This window comes from Apium graveolens, chromosome 11 (assembly GCF_009905375.1).
Source record: "Apium graveolens cultivar Ventura chromosome 11, ASM990537v1, whole genome shotgun sequence".
NCBI classification, from domain to species: domain Eukaryota; kingdom Viridiplantae; phylum Streptophyta; class Magnoliopsida; order Apiales; family Apiaceae; genus Apium; species Apium graveolens.
The window spans coordinates 49,025,065-49,044,708 of record NC_133657.1 but is presented as its reverse complement, the minus strand read 5'-3'; the positions used below and the strand labels follow the sequence as shown (position 1 = coordinate 49,044,708).

General features: G+C 31.7%; 1 protein-coding gene across 5 annotated transcripts; it reads right to left on the bottom strand.

Moving 5' to 3' along the window:
* Positions 1–10,108: 10,108 nt before the first annotated feature.
* On the bottom strand, positions 10,109–18,444 carry LOC141696810 (uncharacterized). Of its 5 annotated transcripts, none has more exons than XM_074500935.1 (3): positions 17,865–18,414; positions 17,653–17,757; positions 10,109–10,240 (listed from the first exon to the last, which is right to left on the bottom strand). In XM_074500935.1, exons 1-3 carry the CDS (start codon positions 18,210–18,212, stop codon positions 10,163–10,165), a joined length of 531 nt encoding a protein of 176 aa, XP_074357036.1. In that variant the 5' UTR covers positions 18,213–18,414; the 3' UTR covers positions 10,109–10,162. The 5 variants fall into 5 exon arrangements, with proteins under 5 accessions (XP_074357036.1, XP_074357037.1, XP_074357033.1 ...); XM_074500936.1 differs by having other exon boundaries at positions 10,233–10,274; positions 17,865–18,403; XM_074500932.1 differs by lacking the exon at positions 10,109–10,240 and adding an exon at positions 10,428–10,688 and having other exon boundaries at positions 17,865–18,444.
* Between the last annotated feature and the right edge of the window lie 1,200 nt (positions 18,445–19,644).

The following is a 19,644-nucleotide window of genomic DNA, read 5'->3' as shown; positions in this document are numbered from 1 at the left end:
ATCTCCACCATTTGCTCGGTTGGAATGCCCAAAGCCTGATTCACATCTTGCTCATTAAACTCCGCCTGTTGGCCTTGAATGAAGCAGTTTACCACCATAGAGACTGAAATATTTTCATGCACAACTGTCATCACTACAGCTGTTGTCCAGAATTTATGCAGAACATCCAAATAGAGGATTGGATTAGCAGTTAGAGCTCCTGCAAGATAAGACTCATACAAAAATTTAACAAACCCCTTGAAATTGTCAGGAGCTCGATTAGCATCTGTAAAAGCGAGATAGTTGGTTTCATCCTTGGGGATTGCAGCTCTAACATCGTTTAGTGCCATTTTAGATAAGTAGATTTGAGTGGGTAAGAAAAATTAGAGAGAAAGAGTTTGAAACGAGAGAGAGAGGTTGAGAATTGGAAAAATTAGGTCACTTAGAGATCTCGAAGGCGTAAAGAGGTGTTTGTCGAGATGTCTGGATATTTATAGTAAAAGGTAAATGACTTATCGAGAACTCAAAATAAATGTTTGGGTTTTGCTTATCGAGAAGTCGTATTGAAAGAATATATACATATCGATATGTCATTTTCCTGACTCTTATCGAGAACTGGAAAATGACTTGTCGAGATGTCAAATAAATACCCGGTTTGTCCTGAATGGACTGAGATTTTCCAATTTTTATTTGTATAAATTAAAATAAAATTAGATAGTTTTATCAAAAGTATCTTACCAAAATAATTCATTAAATTAGATTATTTCAGTTCTAAGTTATAGATAAGTCTAAAATTTATACTTGTAGAGAACTCTGTGAATTTTCACTTATCGAGATCCCTACAATGACTTATCAAAAAATCATAATAAAGCTTGTCAAGAAGTACTTCGAGAAGTCAGAAAAATGACTTATCGAGAACTCACTCGAGAAGTCTCAAAATGACTTGTCGAGAAGTCAATTAGACTTATCGAGAACGCAGTTCTATATATACTTTTGTTCTTTTTGATTCTGTCTTGTGCTAATTTCACATACTGGAAATGTGAATGATCACTTAGACAGTTTTCTCAGATTTGAAAAATTCCAAGTTAAATTTTGAATTTTGAAAAATAAGTATAGAGAGATTTCTGAAATATTTATAACTCATATTCCAGTTAATTTTCAATTAAATCAAATGAATTTTGATTTATTAGAAATCAATCTGCTGCAAAACATTAGATGAGTTTGTGCCTTTAGGATGAAGAATTTAGCATTCCAATTTCACCTACAAGTCTAGTGAAAGTTGCTTCATACAAAGATTTAGTAAAAATGTCAGCTAACTTTTTTTCTGTTGGAACAAAAATGAGCTCAATGGTACCATTTGCAGCATGTTCTCTAATAAAATAGTACCTTACATCAATATGTTTTGTTCTAGAATGATTAATTGAATTAGCTACAATAGATACAACACTAGTATTGCCACATATAATTGGATTTCTGTAACACTAGGTCATAATCCATTAGCTGTTTTCTAATCCAAAGCACTTGAGCACATAAACTTCCAGCAGCTATGTATTCAGCCTCAGCTGTGAAAGTTGACAAGATTGTTGTTTCTTGCTATACCATGATACAAGCCTTTGTCCAAGAAATTGACAGCTTCCACTAGTGTTCTTTCTGTCAACCCTGCATCCAGCAAAATCTGCATTTTTGTATCCAACAGCTTCAAATCATGTTCCCTTAGGATACCACAATCCCAAGTTTGGAGTCCCCTTCAAATATCTGAAAATTCTCTTGACAGCCATCAAATGTGATTCCTTTGGATTGGCTTTAAATCTTGCCCATAGACATGTTATAAACATAATGTCTGGTCTACTAGCAGTCAAATATAACAGAGATCCAATCATTCCTCTATAACCTGAAATTTCTACACTTTTTCCTTTCTTATCTTCATCCAACTTAGTAGCTGTAGACATAGGTGTAGATGCAGGTGAACAATCAACCATCCCAAACTTCTTCAATAGATCTTTAACATACTTGGTTTGGCTAATGAAGATCCTATCACTTCTTTTACTGAGAAGTCTAAGAAAGTAACTTAATTCTCCCATCATACTCATTTATATTCACTCTGCATGAGTTTTGAGAATCTTTGACATAATTTTTCATTAGTAGAGCCAAAAATGATATCATCCGCATACATCTGAACTAGGATCATATCACCACCATGTAACTTGTATAAGAGAGTTTTATCAATAGTTCCTCTAGTGAATCCATGTTTAAGCAAAAATTTGATAATGTGTCATACCATGCTCTAGGTACTTGCTTTAATCCATATAGAGCCTTGAGTAGTTTGTACACAAAGCTAGGAAATTCTGGATATTCAAAGTCAGATGGATGTTGCACATAAACTTCTTCTTCCAATTCACCATTAAGGAATGCACTCTTCACATACATTTGATACACCTTGAAATTTAAGTGTGCAGCAAATGCAAGAAAGATACTTATTGCTTCAAATCTTGCAATTGGAGCCAAAGTTTCATCAATAATCAATTCCTTCCTCATGTGAGTAGCCTTTTGCAACCAACCTTGCTTTGTTTCTAGTGACAATCTCATTTTCATCCATTTTATTCCTAAACATCCACTTTGTTCCAATTATACTTCTGTTCCTTAGTGCAGGAAACTCCCAAACTTTATTTCTTTCAAACTGATTTAGCTCCTCTTGCATAGCAGATATCCAATCAGGATCATGTAGAGCTTCCTCAATTTTCTTAGGCTCAATTTGTGAAAGAAAGCATGCATGTAGACATTCATTAGCAGTTGCGCTTCTAGTCCTCACTCCCACATTTGGATCACCAATTATTACTTCTCTTGTGTGACTCCTATCCCATTTTCTGGTCTGAGTTTGTTGACTTGAATTTTCTGCATTTTCTTCATCATTGGCATGACTTGCAGTGCTTTCTCCCCCTGAGTCTGTGCTATCAAATTCATGTCTTTAGGATGAGTTTCCGTTCTCATGATTTACTTGTTCAGTTGACTCTTCATCCATTCTGTGATTTCTATTGACTTCAGCCTCATCCTCAGAATTACTATCAATGTTGAGATTTTCAAATTTCAGGGCCTCAGCTTCATTTTCATCAAGGAGTTGCAAGCCTGGACAGTTGTCATCATCAAAAGTTACATCTGTACTTTCTATAATTTTCTTATGTTCAAGCACATAGACTTTGTAGGCAGTTCTCTCCAATGAATATCCCAGAAAAATTGCTTCAAAAACCTTAGAGTTAAATTTACCCACATATTCAAAGTTATCTTTCCAAACATAACACTTGCTTCCAAACACGTGAAGATGCTTCACAGTAAGCTTTCTTTTAGATAAGATTGAGTAGGGTAATTATCCAAGATTCTTGTTAATGAGATATATGTTTTGAGTATACCATGCAGTGTTGACAGCTTCTTCCCAAAAACTTGTTGGCAATTTGGCATCCCACAGCATTGTTCTAGCAGCCTCTACTAGTGTTCTATTCTTTCTCTCAACTACCCAATTTTGTTGAGGTGTTCTAGCAGCTGAGAATTCTTGAACATCCTTTGTCTTTGCAGAATTCTGTTAAAGTTGAATTTCTGAATTCTGTGCTATTATCACTCCTCAATCTCTTCACATTATTATGATCTTCAGCCTGCTTCTCAATCTTCTTGATGTATTCAATTATAATATGTGGAGTCTCATCCTAAGAATGCATAAATTCTACCTATGTGTACCTTGAGTAGTCATCCACCATCACAAGTGCATATTTCTTCCTTAAAATTGACAAGACAGTAATTGGTCCAAACAAGTCCATATGAATAAGTTGCAAAGCTGCACTTATGTAATTCACAGTTTTACTCTTGTGACTTGATTTCTTCATTTTGCCTTTTTGACAAGCCCCACGGACTTTATTTTGAGCAAACTCCAGATTTGGCATGTCTCTCACTAACTCTTTTTTCACAAGGGTGTTGATTGCCCTGTAATTCAAGTGAGAGAGATTTTTATGCCACAACTTGCTTTTCTCTTCAGATGCCTTAGTCTAGAAGCAACAAATTCCATCCTCATTTGCTGAGTCTAGGTCTGCAACAAATAAGCTTCCCTTCCTTGCTCCCTTCAAAGCAGTTTCACCAGTCTCTTTGCTGATAATTAGGCATTCTCCTTTGTCAAATAAAACATTGAATCCTCTATTTGTAAATTGACTTATACTCAAGAGATTCACCTCAAGACCAGCTACCAGTGATACATCTTCAATGACAACATTTACAGAAATTATCTTGTCATATCCCATTGTGAAACCTTTGTTGTTGTCTCCAAATATCACTAATGGGCCAGCCATCTCCTCAAATTGTGATAGCAGGGTCATATCACCTGTCATATGTCTTGAGTATCCATTGTCTATGATCCATATGACCTTCTTCATTTTGCCCTGCACACAATGAGGATTAAGTGTGTTTAGCAACCCAAACAGTGTTGGATACTTTTTTCTTGTTAACATATCTGGTAGAAGTAGAATTTGATTATTCAGAAAGAATAGAATTCATTGATTAATGTGCATTTTCCTTTTTAGCTGAGAACTCAATATTGACTTCCTTAAGATCTACTCTCAGCTTATGGCAACTTGTCATTACTTTCATGTCGCAAGGTATGCAATCAAACTTGTCACATAATGAGTACGGATAATCAGCCTTTGCTTCATTATACTTACATGCTCCCATTCCTGGCTTGCTAACAACCTTTTTGCAAAGGTGAGTTAGATGATTAACAGAGACACACTTTTGACACTGTTCCTAGGAGCATCTGCAACAAATGCAAAGTTATTGCTTTTGTTTATTCCAGCCTTCCCATTTCTGTTTTTATTCTTCTTTCCTACATCTCAGTCTTAACCTCCTTGATTAGTTTCTTGGGAGTTTGATTCACCATGAGCTTCTTCTCAGCTTTAGGAGTTGGAGTTGTCTCTGTGCATTTCTTCTCATTATCCTCATCAGCAAGCTCTTGCTTTATCACCAACTCAGCTTCACTAAAATTTGCTTCACATGCCTTGAAAAGAGGTGCATCCACTTTCCTCAGCATAAGTGGGACATCTTCATCTATAATTATTTTGCCTCTGTCACCTTCAACCTTTTTGTTGATGTTCAATGCATCATAATCCAAGCAAATAACTATGTTTGCACATGGCTTGTTCTTCTCATGGTACTGACCAACTAGCTGAGATGCATCCTGAATGACTTCAGTTTCACCTCATTCTTCTCTATCTTTTCTCTTAACACGGCTTCTATTTCACTAGCACACTTCAGTTTGTTCTTTAGATATTCATTCTCTTTCTTGACTATCTCAAACTCCACAAGCAGTAGCTCAAACTCTTATTTCTCACTCTCAAGCGTCTCATTAGCTTTTGATAACCTACTGACCTCCTCAATAGCTGCTACCATGCTAGTATGGATGTGGAACAATTTTATACTCATCTTTTCAACAGTCTCCTTGTATTGAATTTCATTTAAATCAATAGTGGTGAGAGTTGGTACCTGTGTTTTTGATGAGGATGATTCTCCTTGCTCCAAGGCCATGAGTGCATAGTTTCCTAATTCCTCATCATCATCATTATCTGAATCATCCCAACTCTTTCCTTCTGCAATATAAACTTTACCATGTTGCTTTCTTAGAAGAGCCTCATACTTTGCCTCCAATTCAAGATAGGCCTTATCCTTTTCACTTTCTTAGACTTCCTGCATTCTGTAGCAAAATGGCCCAATTTATCACAACTAAAGCACCTGATCTTTGACCTGTCAAGAGATCCTGTTTTATAGCCTTTTTTTGCTGCTAGAGTTGAACTGTGCCTTTGCCTTCTAGTTGTTGTCCTTGTTGGATATATGTCCCTTGTTTTTGAAGAACTTTGGCTTCTTTACTCTAATGTTAGAGAATTTACTTGCTAAGTAAGTCATGGACTGATCTAACTCTTCAAGTTCATCCAAGGTATATAATTCATCCTCTTCAAGTTCAAGAATAACTTGCTTCTGTGGTTCTTTGTTCTTTTGCTCATTACTTGAAACAACTGGAGTCTGGATGTCTACTTAATCATCAGATGACTAGCTGTCATTAACAACTAGTGCACTTTATCCATCAACAATGTGCCCTTGACCAGCTCTTAAAGGTTTTCCTTGGATCATTTCCAGTTAATAGGTTTTTAGAATACCATAAAAAACCTCCAGTGTCATTCTGCTCAAGTCTCTCCCTTCTCTTATAGCTGAAATTTTCTGTTCTAGATGGTCAGGAAGGGTGAGCAAAAACTTCAAGTTAACCTCCTCAGCTTCATAGTATTTGTCATGAAGCTGCAAGTCATTAATCAGCTTATTGAATCTTTCAAAAACATCAGTTATACTCTCCTTTGGTTTAGCCATAAAACCCTCATACTGAGATACCAAGATCCACTTTTGATTTGACCTAACTTCCTCTGTTCGCTCACATGGAATTTCTATTTTCTCCCAGATCTGTTTGGCTGTGTCACAGTTGATAATGTTATAGTACATTACAATGTTAAGTGACTCTATCAGAATTAGTTTCAAGCCCCTATCCAGAGAGACTTTTCATTTTCAATCTCAGAGTACTTTGAGGGATCCTTAGTAGCATAATTAGATGGGATGACCATGTCTCCATCCGTAGATTCCTCAACTCTTTCCGTGGGAGTGAAGGGGCCATTCTTGAGAATCTGAACATATAATGGGTTGGTCATCTTTATAAACAACAACATCTTCTTTTTCCATAATGTATAGTTGGCTCTATCAAAAGTTGCTTAGCTTCTCTGTATTCATTGTTCCAAGATCTTTAATCTGTCTGCTTGCGGATTTTGCTCTGATACCATTTGTTAGGTAATTAATAAAACACGAAGGGGGGTGAATGTGTTTTGGATATTTTTAAGGCTTTTTTGAATGTCTGTTCCTTGGTTAACAAAGCAGATTAGAAATGCAGTAATATTATGTTAGCTTAAATAAAACAGTGCGCGCAATATTTCAAAAATCACTTAATTTTGTATTAAAATCAAGATAATGTTTTGCTACAAATCTTGGGTTTTTTGTTAGTAAAGAACTCAGTTTCTTTCTTGAGAGAGTACAAGAAAAACTAGATCTGTTTGATGCTTTTAAAACAAAGGACCTGTGTTTACCAAACACAGGTTTACATAGTATGCAATAAGATGTACTAAACCCTACTTTAAGTTATCTCTAAAGCTTTCCATTTCTGGCTTAGTGAAGATTTGCAAATCGTGTAGGTCCGTGACTTTCCTTTGTCAGTTAATCTTGGCCCTTGATCTTGCAGTCTTCAAACTTCTTTTGTAGACTTTTCAATCTAAGTGATTAGATCATTTGTTGATTGATAATCTTGAATATTTAACTTTCATATCGAGATCTCCAGTTTGTTGTATATAGAACTGACATCTCGATAAGTATAATGACTTATTGAGATCTCTTAGTTCTCTATAAGTGTCTTTGACTTGTCGAGGTCTCTAAGTTCTCTATAAGTGAATTCGGCTTGTCGAGGTATCTGAGTTCTCTATAAGTGTCTTTGATTTGTCGAGATCTCTGAGTTCTCTATAAGTGAACTTCACTTGTCGATGTCTCTAAATCTCTGCATTTAGAAATGACTTGTCGATATCTCTGAGGTCTCTATATGCATTTTGACTTGTCGATATCTCTGAGATCTCTAATGAGAAATTGACTTGTCGATATCTACAATCTTTATATCTTCATTTTAACTTGTCAGATATCTCTGAGTTCTCTATATGCAGAAATAGCTTGTCGATATCTCCAATCTTTATATCTTCATTTGACTTGTCGATATCTCTGATACTTCTCTATAAGTCATTTTGGACTTCTCGATAAGTCATTCTGGAGTTCTCGAATGATTTCTCTATATGACTTGATCTGTGACTTTTAGATATCTTGACTTAGAACATTTTTCCTAAAACAGATTTATTCAACTCCAAATTTCTTCAATTTTTCTCTGATGCATGATCTTGTGGATCTTCTTCCAGAGTTTATTCTTAGACTTGAGACTATTCATAGAAAAATACTCCTATATGATCTTTGACATTTTTACAGACTCAAGTAATACAATACAAAATAAAGATTTAGATTATCATACAACTGAACCTTAGGGTTGTTAAAATGTCTTAGTCTTGTTATAGTACAGGCATGTCTTGCATAACAGTATATGTTTTGAATACATGATATTCATGTGAGTTTTATAATCATATGATGATTCTATAAATAGTATATATACCGATATATACATGATTTATATTTATTTTTATTGTAAGAATCGTATTTGATACGATTTTGGAATGGATGCAACAAATTTACTGAAATCTGGGTCTGATCGATTTTCGCAAACGAGTACCTTTTCGAAAAGAAAAGGAAAACGTGCGTCCGACCAAAACTGATGGCTAAAGTCATCACCAACTCTTCTGAAAGGCGTTTGACGTTGTTTAGGGCATGTAATTGTCGATTTAATGTTATCAAATATGTATTCGATTTTTCTGATTTTTTTCATATTTTATTTTTATGATTAGATTATGATGGGTATGATATGTTAAGATCAGATTATTTGTTTTAACATGTTTTTAAGTGTCAACTGGGCATAATGAATGGTTATGACCTATAACTCTTAGGTTAATGATTTTGATTTTTAAATACGACTTGCATATCGTTTGATCTTTTAATTAATAAATCTCTAATGTAGTCAGGTTCTTCTTATAAGTTAATTATATATTTTTTTATATTTATCAATAATAATATAAAATTTGTTGGTGCATTTTCGAAGTTGAGAGTCTGGGTGATAAGTTATTTTTAATATTTGGATAATATTTATTCTTTGATAAAATTCGAATATATAAACTTATCCGTATTTGAGAGATTTGAATCTAAAAATTTGAGTAATATATTATTTTAATATTTAAATTTAATAATTTTGATATTTAATTAAAAGATCGGAAAAAGTGATAACTAAGATAAGGGCGAAACATTGGCCGTCTTTACCGCAAACTACAGCATTGTGTTTGTCAACTCCCAGCGTACTTCCCCACGGACTTGAAAACAAACAAAAATTAAACTGAATAGGAGTAGGAGATCATAGTGGACAATTAACTAGTTTATCTTGTTCAATTGGGCAAAGAGAGTAATTAAAAAGCCGAAAAGGTGATAGTGGACAATAAATTACGTTATCTGGGCCAAGAGGGTGGTAACATTGGGTTTGGCCTTGGGTGTTGGATTGGAAAGACAAAATAGATTGTGACATTTAAAGGCTGAACATGTCCAACTTAAAATGGAAAATAAATGTCTCGCGGCTCCGTTGCATGATAGTAGTAGTAATTTATTATTCTTAAATTACTACTGCTACAACTTTAGCATTTCAGAAGGACCCATTTTTGAGAAACGAAATTCTGAAGAAAAGCATGAACAAGCTTACCCATTTTTCGATTGCTGGCGTAAAATTATTACGTAAATAAATGAAACTTAACGGCGATTAGCACAAGAGTTGTAAAATTTTCAGCTTACCCATCTAATGTATCCTGTATTAGAATATGGTAAATAAAAGAAAATGTAAGATTAAAAATGATGTTTGATAATAAATAATTACATGAGGTCAAGTAGAGTAGTAGCAGAGGCATATAACAAAACCGACAACTTGGGTGGCCTCTAAAAAAGAAAGGGATGGGCCAACATATCTTATAATAATAATAATAAAGTTAGAAAAGTAGGGATATCCCCTTGAGTTTTTTCTACTCAAAATGGGGCTGTTAAGGTTCTACAGAGTGAGTACCCTTTAGTGGAATGAAGCTGTTGATTAGCTGCTGCTGTTGACAATTTCTGGGTGTTTATATATGTTTAAAGATGGGTGTTTAAACCAAACAATTTCTGGGTGTTTATATATGTTTAAAGATCTACACAACCCTAAAGAGGGAAGGCGAGGGTAGGTTTCATATTAATTAATATGGTTATTTTTTGCATGTAATCAGCAATAGACAAAAACAAATTCATTATTTTAAATGAAATCATCTCTATAACCTCATACTAATTATACATCATAATCTTAGAAAACATTATTTTATAATGTTATCACATACAATCAGATTTGAATCAGAATTTTTACCTCTTACAATAGCTTTCTGGTCACCGGAAGTCTCAACTCACCCTTGCCCTGTTATCCACAACGCTCTCCAAGCTTCTTGGATATTCTTTGGCTGGATGCAGGAGTCCTCACACGGTCTCTTCCATATCGCTATTCGTCAAGATATTATTTTTCTGAACCAATTCTGATTGTATACAATACATATAAAATAATCTGTTTCTATTATTATGATATATTCCTAGCAGAGTTTATAGAGATTGAAGAAGTTTTAGCCAGACATATTGAGAGAGAGAGAATTGAACTTCAGAAATTTTCAGATATCCTTTCCATTTCATGTATAGACTTATTTATAGTAGTCTTTCTATATGGTTACAGATTACCGGGATAACCGGTTTCTTTTACATAATTACTAATAATTCAGGAATCTTTTCTTTTCTTTGTCTGCCATTTCTTCTTTTGTCATCTCTTCATATTTTCTTCATCTTTATCTTTTGTGTCTGCCATGATATCTTGCAGGATTTGTCGTCTTTTTCCAGGGAATCTGCTTTTTCTTTTCTTCTTTCTTTATCTTTGTCTGCCATGATATTTTTGGAATCTCCTGGTAATATAACTTTTTGGTTTTCACCATTCAATTTGCAATATTCTGGTGTATTACACCATTTTTGTATTATGCAAAGGGATCAGAATTCATCCCTTTGTCATCATTTCTTAGACTGATAATAGGTCTTTTTCGAGGACCTGTTATCCTTTGATAATATTCAGTAGTATGTTTTGCATGATTATATTTCAGGTTTTCTATTTTATCAAGCATCATTTCTAATGCATTAGTACCTGAATTTTGTATAATATTATCATAATATAAAGTTATTATACTTTCGGTGAAACCTCCACCATGGCTTTCAGAAATGATTATAGCTTTCCGAGCTCGTAGTATATCTTGTATTTTGGACCTGAGGGTAGCTAGTCCAATAGCTCGTTTTTCACATAACCATTCCTGGAATTTGTTGATATCACAAGGATTTGGTAATTTCAAGCTTTTGGTTTCTCCCACAATATCTGTCATATTCCTTCCCAGTTTAAATAGTTGACATATTATTATGGGTTTTCCAACTAGATCGGTTGATGCATCAAAAACTTGTATTCCGTATGAGCCTGCTCCCATTTCCCGTATCATAGCTTCCACGGATTTGACAATTATACTTGGTAGCTTTGATATACAATACATGGTTTCATTTGTTAAGATCTTGTCAACAAAACCATGTATAAACAGGTTATATACTATGTCAGGTTTTGCATTTTCACAACAAATGTATCTGGGATATTTTGTAGATTTTGTCAGTCTGCAAATATCAGGGTTAGATTTATAATCATAATATTTCATCATTTGCTCGTATGTTTTTACTGTGTCAGGTGAGTATTTCAGCTTATCACTCATTGATAAATTTGACAGAGTAGTTGATATGCTGGTTGAAGGTGATGGCATGGTTACAAGCTTTGATGAAAATGTCATAGGTTTTATTGTAGGGATTGCAACTGAAGCTTGTAGAGTTGTTTTGTCTTTTACAGCTTCCATAATTTGTTTCAGAAAATGTTGGTTCTCCTGAACCAGGGTTTCTATCTCCTTTTGGAGTTTGGTGATTTTTTCATTATTGGTTGATATATGAGATGTAACATCAGTGATATATTTCTCAAAATTTTCCATCTTTTGTTATCCTGCTAAGAACAACAAACAATTAAATTTTCCCTTTACAAAAACAAAATGCATGACATTCAATGGTATTTAATTTTCTGATAATTGATATTAATAATTCATCAATATTCCTTCTGTTAGGAGCGAAATAATAACCAATGTGTTTTTCTATTTCTAGAAATCCTTTATATGCTTCTTCTAGTTTTTCTGTGTTATTTTCATCTAATCCTTCGAGAGCAAAATTTTTTATAAATTCTACAGCTTCTGAAGTAGTAGTCCATATTATTAAAGATCCTGATTCGATTTTCCATGGTTGAGCTTGTCTTCTTGTATATTCTATTTTCATTGTTTATTTTCTCTGCTAAGATAGTCAGCTAACACATTTTTTGTTCCTGATATATTTTTTATTACAAAATCATAACAACAGAAAAAAGATTGCCATTTTCTTCTTTTATTTAATTCTGGTAATAATTCTATTTTATTAGTAATAAAAGCTTTCACTTGAGTATTATCTGTTCTTACTACAAATTTAACAGGTAACAAATGATAATGAAACTTTTTAATCCCATATTTTACAGCTAATAGTTCTTTTTCATTTATGTGGTAGTTTGATTCATTAGGTTTCCAAGTTCCTCCTGCATATCCACATATATGTGTATTTTCTTTATCTATGTCATCCTTCTCATATGCTATTAGGACTGCTCCCCATCCTATATCACTAGCATCAGTATATAATTCTAAATGATCTGTTTCTATGGGTATTCTATGTTTTGGTAAATCTTTCACCTTTTCCTTAAGAATTTTTATACAGTTTTCATGTTCTTTTGTCCATCCAAAAGGTTTATTTTTTGTTAGTTCCTGTAATGGTTTTCTTAATTTAGGTAAGTCTTTAATATGATCTGAGGCATAATTTATTATTCCTAAAAATTGTTGTACCTCTTTTTTATTTTCTAATTTGTCCTTAAAATTTACAATCTTTGTTACTATATGGTCTTGTAATTGTATACCTTCTTTATCTATTTTGTATCCTAAATATTCTATCTTATTCTTAAATATTTCAGATTTCTTTTCAGAAAGTAATATTCCATGCTGGTCTATTGTTTTTATAAATTGCTCTAAATGTTTTATATGCTCTTCTAAAGTTTCACTATATATTAATATATCGTCTACATATACTATACAAAAATCTTTTAATTTTCTAAAGATTTGGTCCATTCTTCGTTGAAATATTTGTGGCGCATTTTTTAATCCAAAGGGTAATACTATCCATTCATAATGTCCTTGCGGAGCACTAAAGGCTGTTAAAGACCTTGATTCTTTGGTTAATTTTATTTGCCAAAATCCACTTTTACAATCGAATTTACTAAACCATTTCTTATTTCCTAGTCTATTTATAAGATTTCTTTTGTATGGTAAGAAATATCCATCAAATATAGTTTTCTTATTTAATTCTCTATAGTCTATTACCATACGAGCTTTTCCCCTTTTTTGTTCATTATGTTTTCTTACAAGGAAAGCCGGGCTACTATGTGGACTTTTACTTTCTTGTATTAATTTTAGTTTTAATAATTCATTGATTTGATTATCAAATTCTTTTTGGTCTGAAGGGCTATACCTTATAGGTTTAGATCTTATTATATCATTAGGGTTTAATAATTTTATTTCAGCATATATTTTTTCCTTATCCCATAAACTCATAGGATTTTCTCCGAAGTTAGATTTTAATAAATTATTATATTTTTTGGTTAATTCTTGTAGATTATTATTTCTTTCTATTCTTAAATTGTTTATAGTATTTATAGTACTTATTGGCATAATTCTTTTTAATACTATCCACTTATTACACGAGTTTGTAATGATAGGGAATTTGAAGTTACTATATGTGTTTTAAAATAATCTAAAAAGTTATTTCCTAATAATATAGATTGCTTCATCTTATTCTGATATACAATAGGTAAACTGAATAATGTTTTATTTAGCTTTATTCTCATGTTTTTTGCTATTACATCTAATTCCTTCTTTAAGTGTATTAGATTTTTCCCATCTATACGAAGCTAAAACTTCTTTTTTTACTAGACATAGATCTGCTCCACTGTCTATAAATATTTTTTGTTTTAGGAATTTATATTTTTTATATTCTACATCTGCTTCTATGTATATTGCTACCATTCCTCCCAATTGCTTTCACTAGATGATTCATAATTTATAAAGTTTATTTCATTATCAGTTTCACTAATATAAAACTCTTCATATTCATACCATCTATTGTCATCTTCTTTAATTTGTTCTATTTCCATTATGAATTGTGATGTATTTATATATTTTACTTTCTTTTCTTTCAGTTTAGGACATTTATTAGCATAATGTCCTTTTTCATTACAATTCCAACATTTACATTCACTTATATCTTTCTTTTTAAAAGGTTTTCTTCTAAACTTTCTCTTATTTTTATATCTTCTCCTATTTTCTGGTGTATTTCTAAATTTCCTAAATCTTTTTCTCTTATATTTGTTGTATTTATAAGGATAATTATTTCTATTTTGTTTGCTTCTGTACTTATCATATGATTTTTTCTTATTATACCTCTTCTTATAGTTCCTATAGGGTTTTTTATCTTCACATCCAAATACTAATCTTCTTTCAGTGAATCCACATATTTCTCTTAATCCTAGTTTTTTATCCTTTTTAACCTTTTGTTGTACCCTATATTCTTCACATTTTCTCATTAGATATCCTCTTAGTACTCTTATTCTTTCACCGAGAGTGTTCTCACGAGGTTCTAACTTATTATATTCCTTAGTTATTTCAGTATTATAAGGTTCTGGTAAATGATCATAATATAATTGTTGGTATATATGTCCTTCTTCGGGTAAGAATCTAGCTTCATAAAAGAATTTAGTGAAACTTATAGTATATTCTGGTAACCTATTAATTTTACAGCATTTCATATTATTTAGATTCATTATTATTTCTATTTTTCTTTCTATTAGAACTTGGTCTCTAGCTACTATCCAAGGTTCTCCTAAAAATTCTCTTTTTAATATCATATCAAATATTTGTAACATTGATTTCCAATCCGTTGCATACCTTAGTACTTCAGTTTTTAACTGATATTCTATAGATTCTATCCAATATGCTACCTTTCCAATTAACGTTTTTGAGATCAAGTTATAAGTATATTCTAACTCATCTGTATGAGTGGAGTTCATTAATGCTATATACATTCCTAAATTCCAATCAGTTATTCTCCTACTAATTTCTTGTTCTTCATATACATTATCTAAGTCTAAAAAGTATCCATTTAAGTTTACGCCTTGTGACATTGATCCTATAAATTCTTTAAATTCATTATGTTGTCCTATTGGTATGTGTTTTGGTATCGTGTTCCTATATCTTGTTATAACTTCCATATTATGGTCGGTTACTTCTTCTTCTGGGTAGTTATCCATCTCCTCATTTTTTATTTCTTCAGTTTCTATATCAGTATAATTTTCTTTATCTTCTTGGTCACTATTTGATTCTTGTTTTATTACTGCATTTACATTTTTCATTCTTTCTAAAGCTTCTATTATATTTTTATTTTCTATTTCTATTTCAGAATTTTCTTCATAATTACTGTTATATTCTTCTATTATATTCACTGTTTTTCCTAAATTATCTTGTTCCGATTCACTAGTACTTGTTTTATTATTTGTAGACACAGTACTAGAAACTTCACTTGTATTCTTTTTCCCTTTTAACTTATTTAATTGTTTTTTCAATATTTCTATTTCTTTTTTATTTTCTTCTGTTTTTTCATTTAATTCCTTTTTCGTTTGTCTTAAATCTCTTTTTACATCTTTTAGTTCCTTTTTAGTTTCTTTATATTTATTTTTATATTTTTTATATTTTTCTAACCATTCTTCATTAGTATTTAATCGTAATTTTTTATTCTCCGTTCTTATTTCTTCTACTTCTTCCTTTTGTTGTTCTAATTTTGACTTTAAATATTCTATCACAGTTGTATCAATCTTAAACTCAGTTTTGCTTTCACAATTTGTTTCCTTTTTTAATGGTTCATACTTATATTTTTCTCTTTCTAAAATTTCTTTTCCATGATTCTTTAAAAATGTTATCACGTTATATTCTTTTTGTTCTTTAGTTTCCATTAGAACTTTCCTTTTTTACTAAGTTGTCCCAAATTGTCTAATACCTTTCCTATTGGTTCAGATATATTAGGTTTCATTTTACTTATATCTATCATCATTGGCTCATTAACTCTTCTCCATGCATTTATGGCTTTTAATTCTGGCTTATTTGTAATTTCTTTTTCTGGTATAATTTTTTGTTTTCCTTCTTCTAATTTTATTAACTTGTCTAGTATCATTTTTAAAGTAGGTATTTCAGAATTATTCCATAAGCTTGTTAACTCTTCTCTTATTATTTGTCTCAAATTTTCTTGATTATCTTGTTTTTCTACCAATCTCATTATTGCATTTAGTTTTTCCTTAACTATTATTTCTTCCCATAAATTTTTTATAAATTCTGAGTCTGACATCTTATTATTTGTTGATTCGCTTCTTCCAACCATTTCCAACATCTATCCAATATTTACTAGTATTTTTACTCTGTTCTACTAATTTCTTAATATCATTTTCTAACTTTGTTTGTCTTTCCTTATATTCTAAATATTTTATTTGTGAATCTATTTCGCTTTCTAACATACTCTGTATCTTCTTTAACTTTTCTTTCTTCTTCCTTAATTTTTCTTGTATATTCATAGTTTTTCTATAAATCTTTCTTTTCCTTGATCTACTATTTTTATTCCATTATTATTAATTTTATAATTTATCATTTTTAAGAAGTCGCTTCCTAATAATAATTCACTCGAACTATCATATTCTATTACTCCTATATTTATATTATATTCCAAGTCTAATATCTTAAACTTTAAATTAGTACATTTAGTAATAAATATTTCTCTATCATTTTCTGCATATCTGTAAGTCTGAGGTTCTATCCACTTACAATTTTCTTCATTTACCTTGCTTATATGAATAAAACTTTTGGTAGCTCCTGTATTAATTTCTGCTATACAGTCTCTTGTTATTGTTTCGTCAAATATTATTATTTTTATTTTCAAACTATCAGTATCTATTTTTATTAAATCTATCTTTCTACTCGTCATACTCATTGATCTAATTAATCTTATAGGATTTTGTTCTTTTCTAAAACTTAATCTAGATCCTTCTAATATTGGTTTAATTCTCTGTCTTGGAATCATTTGTCTATTACTAAAATCTATTGTAATTTCTTCTGGGATTGTTATTTGAGATTCTTCTTTATGCTCAATTTTTTCTAATATATCATTATATAACTTTGGTACTATTATTCCTAATTCCGTTTGTTTCTTCACATGATGGTTTCCAGTCATAGCATAAACCATTTTGGTTTCTATACTAATAACTTTACTTCCTTTTTGCATTTTTATTCCATCTAACTTATAGTATAATGTTAAAGATCTTTCTTTATTTTCATCCCTTAGGGATATACTGAAATCGGGTTGTATTATAAATTTTAATTTCTGATATATCAAGTTTCCTTTTATTACTGCTATTAATGAATCTTGTATATTTCCTATTATTCTATCATCCAATACATATATCTGTATAGGGGTATCGATATTTTTCTGAAAATATGCTTTTATTGTAAATTCTATTGCTCCAAAATATATATTTTTTAGTTTATTTGCTTCCTTTTGTTTTAATTTGGATAATTCTCTTTTTATTAATCCCCTTTTCAATATGACTGGTACATTTAATGATATTCCTGCTATTTACATAAATGATCAACACATAGATAGATAGATAGATAGATCTTGTCTGGTTTTTACCTTTTCTAGGTGTGCTCTTGGTTTGACCTCTTCTAGTTGTGCTCTGAGACTCGCATTTTCCTTCTTCAATTCTTCCATTTCTTGCTCCAACTCATTTGTGTAAGCCTGTAGATTCCGACCAATTTAAAGATCCAAACAAATTTATAAGAAGAACCTAGTAGTAAATAACCAATGATTAACATCTAATTTAAAACAGAGAGCGAGAGACTAACCAATCTTCTAGCTCTGGACCTGTCAGCTGACTCTCTGTTCTTAATTAAGCGTTTACGGCGTCGTTCTCCTGCGCCATCATCATCATCATCAGGGGGTCTTTTCTTAGAAGGAGGCATTTGGGAATGAGAAGAATAATTTGTAGGTTTGAAGCCCAAGATGGGAGGATGGGCCATCATCAGTAGACTTGGCTGATGAGAATATGGATCTTTCATGTTAAAGAAATCATGGAAATTTGTACTAGCACCACCACCACCACTAAACCCACCCATATTAGGTGATGATTTAGAGGAACAAGGGCTGGAATTACGAAGACGAGGTAAGCTTATATTTCCCCAAACTTCTTCCATGGAGATTTCCTCTTCTCTCCTTTTTTGCTACAGAGTTTTGGCTTTTAGCTGAGTGAGTGTATTTATATGTAACACTATACTACTAGTATAAAAGTAAACACATTAAGTGATACATTCACAGGGACCACTTTGCCTCCAACCCCTTGCTCCTTGTATCAAACCATTTCCAAACACGGTACGAGTTTGTAATCAGAATCGGGTTAAATTGATACGATCAAATAATTTCTAATATTCCACAAATTAATTAAACGCAAACAAAAGTCCAACTACTTCTAATATTCCGCAAAGAATACAAGTACTCAACCGGTGAAAAGTTGCCGCTGAATAATTGTATCGTATTTTGTTGTAGCACAATTTACTACAAAAGACCGCTGCCATGCTGGCGTGGTGCATAATAGTGTCGTATTTTGTTGACACACACGCGTATTGACAAATGGGGATGAGCAGTTTTCAAGTACAAATGTTTTTGTATTTGATTGCAGAGGAAAGGAATCCGGAGGTTAAAAGAAGGAACAAACCCACTTAAAATGGGCACGCAAACGAGGAAGAAATAAGTTACTGAAAAAGATAGTAAAACAGTAAATTCTGGAGGGGGTGACTGGCATGCCAGAGCAAAATTGTTTCCCCCTACGAAAAAATGGACCACATTCATTACGTTGCTCTCTACTAGCCTGCCCCGCACTACCTATATTTATAATTTAAAATGAATAAAAAACTTATAAATGATAAGTGATAAATAAATATATATTTATAAGGCAAATAAGTGTTTGATTAAATGCTATTATTCAATTTATCAATTTATAAGTTTTAAATTTGACTTATAAACTGAGTCGGCAAACACTCGTCGATAAATACTTACAAAATTATAAGTGAATAAGCCACTTATTATTTGTTCCCCGGAGTCATTTAATAAATCTGAATCTGAATGAATTCATTGAGTTCGTTTCCCAATTAATTTTATTCAAGGTAAATAATACACATGCACTATTAGGAGCTCTTTACACATATGTGCCCGTTAGGGAAATCTGAAAATAAGTAATTTATAATTTAAAATGAATAAGTGAATTATAAGTGATAAGTTAAAGAATACTTATAAGTTAAATAAGTGTTTGGATAATTTTATTTATTAGTTATAATTTTTTTTCTCTTAAATAAACTAAAATATATAATTATCTAAATTCTTGAATTTTTAGTTAGATTAAAATTTAAAAATATAAATTTTAAAACTGAGGTTAATAAATCAGCTAAAAATACGTCATTACTAATATATTCAACTTATCAGCTTATAAATTGCAAATTCAACTTATAAGTTGGGTCGACAAACACTCGTTAATAAGCTGTTATGGGCTTATAAGCAATAAGTAAGTTGTAAGAGCATCTCCAAGGGCATTAGGTAAATTTGTTAGCTAAAACACTATTAGTTAAAATTTTG